A 9767-nucleotide genomic window follows, 5' to 3' on the forward strand; every position below is an offset into this window, starting at 1 on the left:
ATCACCAAACTGTTGCATTCTTCATTTGTGATGCTATTCCAGGCTTTTCAGTTCTTGTTTTTTTCAGGGTGTTTCTCCCTTCAGTCTCCTCTGAAGGAGGTGAAATGCATGCTCTATTGGGTTGAGGTCAGCTGATTGACTTGGCCAGTCTAAAACCTTCCACTTTTCCCCCCTGATGAAGTCCTTTGTTTTGTTGGCAGTGTGCTTTGGGTCATTGTCTTGCTGCATGATAAACTTCCTCCCGATTAGTTTCAATGCATTTCTCCGTAGACAAAATGTTTCTGTACACTTATAATATTAATAAGCCTGTTCCAGAAGAAGCCATGCACGGCCAAGCCATGACATTACCTCCACCATGCTTCACAGATGAGCTTGGATGCTTCCGATCATAAGCAGTTCCTTTCTTTCTCCACACTTTGGCCTTTCCATCACTTTGCTAGAGATTAATCTTGGTCTCATCAGTCCATAAGATTGTGTTGCAGAACTTTTGCAACTTTTTTGAAAATTTCTGGCCTTGCGATTCTTCCTGCTGATGAGTGGTTTACATCTTGTGGTGTGGCCTCTATATTTCTGCTCTCTGATACTTCCTCCAACAGTGGATTGTGATACCTTCACCCCTGCACTGTGGAGGTCGTTGGTGATGTCACTTACTGATTTTCTTCACAGCTCTCATGATATTTCTGTCATCAACTACTGTTGTTTTCCTTGGCCGACCTGTTCGACGTCTGTTGCTCAGTACACCAGTAGTTTCTTTCTTTTTTGGGACACTCCAAATTGTTGTGCTTGCTATCCCCAATGTTTGTCCAATGGCTCTGATCGATTTTGCTTCTTTTCTCAGCTTGACAATGGCTTGCTTTTCTCCCATAGACAGCTCTCTGGTCTTCATGTTGGTTTATCCTCTTTAACAGGAAATGCTGTCTTTATAGGTTTGAACCAAGGATGAAAACTTAGACTAGTCATGCAGAGCTATTTAATGTTTGGACAATCAACCTAAAAGGCAACACCTGGGCAACAACAAACATCTGTCAGTCACATGTTCCAATAGTTTTGCTCACTTGAAAAATGGGTGGGTTCAAACAAAGGGTGATATGTCCTGAGTTGTTTAACACATCTAGATGTGAATACCAGGAAATGAGAGCTGAAATTCTGAACGCTTGTCTCATACTCTTAAACCCAAATGTCTTCAGTGAACAACAAAAACAAAGGAATTTGCCTTACCGTTCCAATACTTTTGGAGGGGACTGTATCTCTCTATCTATCGTGTGTGTGTGGTTCTTTTTCCACCATCACACTTAACCTTATAGCAAAACAGATCTAACAAAGATGTGCAGTTGAATATGAGCACACGAAAGAAAGAAAAGACTTTGAATAGTAAGCACAAGTTGTGTGCGATGGCTGGCTTTGACCCATGACAGATGTTTTTGTATAGTGGATGGCCTTAATTACAGTTGATGTAACATCAGAGGCTCTGGTGCACAGCGCTCTGTCTGTTTCTTCTGTGTAGTCTGATATTTCCGGAGGTGTGTAGACCTTTTCTTTCAAGGGGACAATAAAACAAAGCACATGGCACTGGCATCACAGAGCCAAGATTGAGATACTGACATTAGGCCAGGAGATTGGAGAGCTGGGATGGAGTACCATCTAAACAGCCCCTGCAAAGAGCTTGTGAACCCGATCTGTTTTCGTTGGGCTTTGCAGTAGAACATCACCGTTTCATCTCCAGCTCATTAAAATGCCCAAGACTAGATGAAGTGGAAACCAATGGTGCTCGCTCAAGTCCAGCACAGTGCGTTCTTAAAAAGAGTTATAACCTCAAAATCAAAGCACAATCAAGCTAACGTGCCTAAGCAGAACAGATGAAGTTGGTGAATTAAAGCAGAAACAGTTGTATTGATTAACTTCACTTTATAGACCATGACTGTGTATATTTAAGAGGTAAAAAAAAAGAAAAGATTGTCATAAGACCAATACTTAGGACACTATTTAGAAGTATACAGATCCCTTTATTGAACATCTTCAAAGCATTTCTTGCATTCATCCCCATCCTGTTTCTCAACACCATCATCGTCATCACTGTAGATGATTGCCATGTAAACACAGAGCTATTTCAAGCAGCTCTGTTATTTTATTTGATTCCACTGTTGCTCATGGTTTGGGCTTTGCACACCCCCTTGCCAGCGACTTCAAAGGCAGCTCCCTTGTATGTTGCAACACACTGGCCATCCGTGCGTAGGTCTGGCTGAATCTGCTCCCACACCTTCTTTTTGGGATTGAGCTCTTTGTCTGGTTCACCTGCAATCAAGAAGTCAGTTTGAAATATTAGAAACTCCACTGTTGCCTGCTCATCCATCACACAAGGAGGATTAGATGGACGGATCAAGGACTGATGTTTTATGAACTTTCTGTGATATGTTCATGTCCTTGCATAACCCACTGAAACGCTGTTTGAATATTTTCATGCTAAGACACATTGATAAATGACTTAACTTCCCTTACACTGTTACGATCTGTATGAGGCCAATACAAATTGTAAGCAAATGACAATTATATTCATGATTTATCAGACCAATCCTAATTCTATTTCTCCCACTTGAACTTTAAACAGCCTGACTTTCTATCATGTTCTATTAGAACATCAGCTTTTTAAAGCTGCCATTTGTTCTTATTCATAATTGAAAACATCTAAACCAAATTTCTTAGAATCCAAATATGCATCCAGGGAAAACTATTAAGAGGCCTTTGTTTTTGATGTTGCTTTGTATTTGTTAAAAATCAAAGCCGGTCATGGCTGGCTTCTGTCTGGTGTCAACGTTTTCCTCTCCCTACACAACCATCTCAGGGTATGAGGACACAAATGTGTTTCATTTCCCAAGGCTGCCATTTCTGCTGGTTTACAACCCAAGAGTGGCAACAATAAGTTTTGATCAGAAGCGTGAAAGAGGTTTGATGAGCAACTTGCGCACATTCTTAACTTCAAGCAGAAGTACTTGGCCCCATTAGCTGGGGAAATGTGGGCAATTACAACCATGTACTCACACCAGCAGTGGATTGGCTATAATTGAATCTGTACTATGGCGCTTTGGTGGGAGAAAAGACAAAAACTAGGAAAATACTTCTTTCACCTCTTATTTTCCATTATATGTACTTCAAAACAGCCTACATTTTTACTGCGTTGTTATAAACAAATAGGAACACCAAAACAAACCATCAACCAATGCTGTCTTTACTCTATCCTCCACTACTCCTGTTTGTTTGTGAACCATGTTTTCAGGGGAGGGTTTTTAATAGGACTCTTATAATGTAGTATCCATAAAAATGATTCTGGCAAAAGAAATCCCTCATGAATCAAACAGCTTTTATAGTGGCTGGGACATGTGTACTGGAGGGATGAAAGCATCAGCTGATGCAGCTGGGGTGTGGGTGCTTGGACCACAGATCCACCTACATCATATCCTCCTCTTCACAGGGAACTCCCATGTTATTGTTCTCAAAAGAATAGATGAATAACAAGACCAATCATTATCTCACCACCAATATTCAGCTTTGCAAACTTCCATTATAAATTTGAGTTTTAGAACCAGAGAGACTTAAACCACAACCGCACTGGCCTGTAGGTGGCAGTCACGTGATTTTAAGTCACATACTTCACAGGAGGGAACTTGACTATTGTATAGTCCAGTTAATGTGTTAATTAACAGGTAATAGGGTTCACATGTTTGTCTCTCCCAAACTCATTTACATTATTTGTACTTAACAGGAGTGTTAGGACACTTATATTTCCAACTGACTATAAAAAAAAAAGAGTCAGTTACATTCCTAGCAATGAGTGTTGATTAGTCTGTCAAATAGGCAGTCACAGGCCATTTAGCCACCCCCAAACAGAACTGAGGAGTCCTCTAATGAGAGCTTTCAGTGGGGTCTGACAACGCATCATGATTGTGTCTTCAGAGGAATAAATGTTGAAACTGCCGTGTTGTTTCTAGCTGTAAGAAGGTTCAGCGACACCCTTCATTTCCTAAAGGCAAAGGCATTTTTATGGAAACTTGGCTGGGAAGTTCTTTCAGTAGGCTTCATTCAAAGACAATCATTGATGGTCACTCAGTGGTGAGGAAGCACCCCTAGTGTCTGTTTGGTTGGATGTAATTGTAACATTTAAGCTTTATGATTAATGATTAATCTGTTTTAAGGGTACTGTAATCAGGTGATTGTACCTGGGAAGCCCTGGAAAGTGACTCTGTCCCCTGGGACTGCTCCACTTGGAGGGTCAAGGATTTCGACCTTGTCTGGGGAGCTGGCACACATGACCATAGCCTGGGACACCACTCCTCTCATCTTGGCTGGCTTCAGATTGCACATCAAGACTGCCATACGGTTTTGCATCTGCATGGGGGACAGAAGATTAAATAGATTTTTTCAGGCCATATGGCCTAGACAGTCAAGAACAAAAACAAATTATACCCAATTTACTTAAAAAAATAAAATACTTCAACTGATGTGGTCTGTTCGGGTACAGGACAGAGGATTTCATAATCTAATATAAACAATATTACCAAATCCAATCTCTTAATTAAAAATTACTTTGTCCGAGGTTTATGGTTTGTTTGCCTCATTTCATAAACCAAAGGGAGCAAACACGGAAAACTTACGAGACCTAGTGACCTTTGTGCCTTAGCAAAATTTAAAAGAAGACCAGAGGCAGTTTCTACAAAAAGCTGAAATCCAGCATTCCATGAGTTGATGTATACCAGAGCTCAGAAAATAATCAAAATTGCTACATAAACCCAAAATCACTCATGTTGCAGTGACAAGGTTTTGGTGGTAGCTTTTCAGTTTTCATCTCTTGACAGTTTTAGCATGTCAGGGATAGTATGTGAATGTTCTGTAACAGCATTTACAAAGCAAACTGTTTGACCTGAGTAATATTTTATGTGCACTGTGGACACTAACATTTTATGATTGGCCTGTCTTCTGCCTGTTATTTATCCTAGTATAACAGACACACAAGAGTACTGCCATAAAACCCAGATATTTTCCTCTTGCTTGCTTGAAAGCAATAGAAAAGGGCTCAAATAAATAAGACAGCTGACAAAAAAGTAAAGTGAAAACTTTAGATGTATTGCTCCTGTGAATAATGTATTGATGCATATACACACACAATGTAGCAGTAGTTTAGCCTTTCTAACTGCAGCCAGAGAGCACTTAAGGCTATGCCACAAAATGTGATTGCTGTTAACAGTGTTAACTGTCTTAAGAGGGTAATGTCTAATATTTGTCTGATTGCATGGAAAAACAGATGCCATTTCCAAGTATGTTTTCCATAGGTATAATAGCTTCTTTTTGTTGACAAAGTCAGACAGTGTTTGTTAGACATGATTTCAGCAATCACATGGTTCCATTTAAATGATTTATACTGTCTACATACAGCATAATGCAGAAGTGTAATGCACAAAGGCTCCCTGGTCTAGAAATATGACACAAACTCAGAAATACTGACGACCATAAAAGTAACTAGTGCTTTTCATTTAGATGAAATTCTACATACAAATGAGCAAATCATAAATCCACATGAAAGCATGATTAACACCAATATTCAATGAAGATCCTGAATCACCAACCATAAAATGTTGATTTTCTAAGCAGAACCATCAGCGCAGAGTGTACCTAAGAAGTAACTTTAAATCAGCTAATAAATCCTTATTATGACCTTTTTGAGCCATTAATCTATACACACAGTACATATACGGCACTGCTTGTGTGTCTGGTGAAAACAACTCTAAACAGAGTAATATTATTGTACTAAAATGAAAGTCTAATTTGTACTGAAGTTTAAGCAATGACAGTATAGTAGGCCAGCTTACTGGCAGGCGGACATTTTAATGAGACATTCAATCGCTTTTTTATTTTCCACCTTATAAACACAAACTAAATAAGTCAGTAAGTGTGTGAGTCTACATATAATCTGGGAGATTGTTGTGAAGTGGCCAATTCATCATATTACAAAGTTTCCTGATATAACCTCTGGTAATTACTCTATATCTTAACATCACATGGTTTCCCAGAAATGTTTGCCAACTGCTGCTGCAGGTAGGGAGGACGTATTGCACGGCTTTTGGATTAAGACTGTTTTAGCTAGGTGTATATGATACACTAGCAACTGAGTGTTTATCATAGTATTTATTATACACTCTGTACCTGGTCCAGAGGTATGTGCTTGACCAGCCCGCTGACCACTGTCCTTGGAGAAGCCTCTCCCACGTCGACTTGCTCCACATAGAGACTGTCAGCATCCGGGTGCCTCTCGGCTGTGATTATACGTCCAATACGCAGGTCCAGACGAGACACGTCCACCTTGGCATCTTCTTGGCTAGGGGCTGCCTGCTTCTTCTCTGGTTTCTCCCCTCCTGGCATAAAAGAAAACACTGTTATACTACATTCTTCATATTGAAATTTAATATAATTTTAGTATTTCTTTGCCCTTAATTTGTGCTATTTCAATGAAAGTCTGACATAACTATTTGGTTTGGTTGGAATTTTCAGCACAGAAAGTCAGACAGTAGCTATCCATCTTGTGTTATGGGTAGGTTTGCATAAGAGAGGCATCTGTAAGAGTTTTCATGCTATTATACTAAATGTGCATGATATTATACGAAATGGTTGTTTAAAAGTACTGAGCATATTTCAGCCAACTGGTATCTTTCCAAGGGAAATTATAAAAAACAAATAAGAGTTGAAACAATACTGGGCATGTGTCTGGAATCTGATTTAATTTCCTCCCATAAATGAAAACAAAGCCCACCAATGATAGGCCTCAGGGTTGCATGAAGGGGCATGCGTTTCAAGTGATCCATAAGTAAATAAAAAAAATTAAGGAAAAGGCAATTACTTTTTTATATTTTTTTTATTTCTTCCCAGAAATGTGAGGTACACGCTTTGACTAAATGATGATACCAATACCCACTTTTGGCTGAAGGTGAGTGCTACATAATCCATTGCAATAGCAGAATAGCAGACGCTTCCTCCCAAGAGACAAAGTACCTTTCACTCGCTTGGTTTACACACATTCATTTCAGTGGACTGTACTGATCAAATGATGGCACAGTCTTTAATCATTCCTCTGAGCCCACACCGGCTTTGAAGAATATGAATTCCAACCCTGGCCTTTGATATTCAACATTTGTCCCCTGTGCAATCAATGCTCTGCTGTGATGACAGCGTAACACTATCAGGTCTACACATGGGTTTGTAGATCAACAAGTGATGACTTTTTGGAGGAGGCGAGAACACATCCACATTAAAGCTTGAAATAACAAAAGAATGTAACATGTACAACAGCTTATCAAGAGGGAAAGTATCTTTCATTAGCAGCTTTCTAACGTCTGGATGGAAGAAATACCAAACATGCCAATGACTTGAATTTATGTCTTAAAGCTTGTTTCTTCCTCTTTCTAAATTATAATCCCATAAATACATCCAGAGCTAAATATTCCCTGTCAATACCTGACAGTCCTTCTAGTCAAAATAGTCCAGATAGCTTATTGCTGAAACAAAACTAAATATTTTGGGTGATTTACTGTAAATTAATTAAAATTCTGTGGCAGGGATTTTCCTGTTTTGTATTCTAAATTTATCATAAAAACAGTTTAACACCATTAAGGTTGATCCATACGGATACTTTGGATTCATGATGGCGTCCTAGAATGATGCACATCCACAAAACTTATTACTGGTGACTTTAGACAAGGACGCCTTGTCCCAAATACAGCTTATAAATCATAAGACTTCATAACAAATGAAGCTTCGCTAAACATCTTCCAACTGAAGCCTAGAGACACTGGATCCATTAAGAGGCAGATATTGCTGCCTTACATCCATTATCACCTGATATTACAAATTCAAATGGGAAAACATGTTTGGAGAAGGTCAACTGACTTTTGAAGAGTGCTGCATCTATCCAACTATTGATAGAAAAAACAGGATCTTAACCAAATAATAATAATAATAATGTTGATGAAGACCAAATAAATCCCTCAGTGGTGAAAGGTGAGTGGTCATATTTATGGCTTTAATGTGGTCCTGCTAACAAACTGATCATTAACTACATGACACAAATGTTGCTAAAAGACACATCTAAAACTTCATTTCATCTTCTAAAACTGTTTTATTGGATGTGAAAACTTCAAAGGATTCATAATAAAACTCTGCACTGTGCCATACTTTTTCCTCCAGCTGTTACCTTTTTTCTCTGCCTTCTTCTTTTTACTCTCATCTTTGGGAGCAGGGCTCTGAACAGCAGCAGCGGCGGAGGCAGAGGGTCCAGAGGCTTTGGGTGGGGTGGGCTTCGAAATGCACTCAAGAGTGGAGTCACCTGTTGGCATGGCCACGTCCAGCACTACAGGAGGGACACGTGCATAAGGTCAGTAGAAATAAATGATTAAACAGTGGGTCATAGTTACTATATGAAAGACTTTTTCTTCAGTATCTCTGGCAAGTGATATTCTTCTCACTTAGTTTCCCAAATGTCCTGTGAAAGTATGAAAAGACAGGAGCGTAGCAGCACTGCTGTGAAAGACATCATTCACATTACATATACACAAGGTACACAACTTCTTAGTCGTCCCTTTTCACGCACACGCGTCAACACAATACAATTAAATGATATAGACGAAGCTTTATTTACACACCCAGTGGGAGGACTGCTCCCCTGGTGCAAACAGTGTTGATGGGAAAATGACACAGTGTCCAAGTGGATGGAAACAAGAAAACGAAGCCATAAAGCAGGGAACAATGTCCTGCAATAACTCTCCAGAGAAAAATAACCCCTCATTTAAGGCGCCTGATGTTTGAATTCCTACAAAATCTAGTGCCTGTGTCTGACAAACATCGGTCTGCAGGCACACCACCGTCGCCATAATGCTTCTAATTACCTTAATTCTATGTTAGGACCTGAGATCAGGACCATTCTGGTTTACCTTGGAATTACAGGCAATAACCTCTTAAACTCTTGACATTCCCTTTAAGTTTTCTCCTTAGGTTTTTGACAATGAGAACCAACTTTTTACAAACTACAGTGAGGAAAAGAAGTATTTGAACACCCTGCTATTTTGCAAGTTCTCCCACTTAGAAATCATGGAGGGGTCTGAAATTGTCATCATAGGTGCATGTCCACTGTGAGAGACATAATCTAAAAAATAAATCCAGAAATCACAATGTATGATTTTAGAACTATTTATTTGTATGATACAGCTGCAAATAAGTATTTGAACACCTGAGAAAATCAATGTTAATATTTGGTACAGTAGCCTTTGTTTGCAATTACAGAGGTCAAACGTTTCCTGTAGTTTTTCACCAGGTTTGCACACACTGCAGGAGGGATTTTGGCCCACTCCTCCACACAGATCTTCTCTAGATCAGTCAGGTTTCTGGGCTGTCGCTGAGAAACACGGAGTTTGAGCTCCCTCCAAAGATTCTCTATTGGGTTTAGGTCTGGAGACTGGCTAGGCCACGCCAGAACCTTGATATGCTTCTTACAGAGCCACTCCTTGGTTATCCTGGCTGTGTGCTTCGGGTCATTGTCATGTTGGAAGACCCGGCCTCGACCCATCTTCAATGCTCTAACTGAGGGAAGGAGGTTGTTCCCCAAAATCTCGGAATACATGGCCCCGGTCATCCTCTCCTTAATACAGTGCAGTTGCCCTGTCCCGTGTGCAGAAAAACACCCCCAAAGCATGATGCTACCACCCCCATGCTTCACAGTAGGGATGGTGTTC

The 9767-nt window shown here is 39.8% G+C and overlaps 1 protein-coding gene across 1 annotated transcript in view; it reads right to left on the minus strand.

Moving 5' to 3' along the window:
• Window positions 1-1982: 1982 nt before the first annotated feature.
• aimp1a (aminoacyl tRNA synthetase complex interacting multifunctional protein 1a) overlaps window positions 1983-9767 on the minus strand; it is a 15240-nt gene continuing 7455 nt past the window's right edge. Inside the window, exons 4-7 of the mRNA XM_046046609.1 lie at window positions 8234-8389; window positions 6193-6401; window positions 4212-4380; window positions 1983-2292 (exon numbers count right to left, since the gene is read on the minus strand). Of these exons, the coding sequence (XP_045902565.1) occupies window positions 2126-2292; window positions 4212-4380; window positions 6193-6401; window positions 8234-8389 (701 nt within the window). The 3' untranslated portion in view covers window positions 1983-2125. The remainder of the gene's footprint in view (window positions 2293-4211; window positions 4381-6192; window positions 6402-8233; window positions 8390-9767) is intronic.

Source organism: Micropterus dolomieu, linkage group LG04, assembly GCF_021292245.1.
Source record: "Micropterus dolomieu isolate WLL.071019.BEF.003 ecotype Adirondacks linkage group LG04, ASM2129224v1, whole genome shotgun sequence".
In the NCBI taxonomy this organism is placed as follows: Eukaryota; Metazoa; Chordata; class Actinopteri; order Centrarchiformes; family Centrarchidae; genus Micropterus; species Micropterus dolomieu.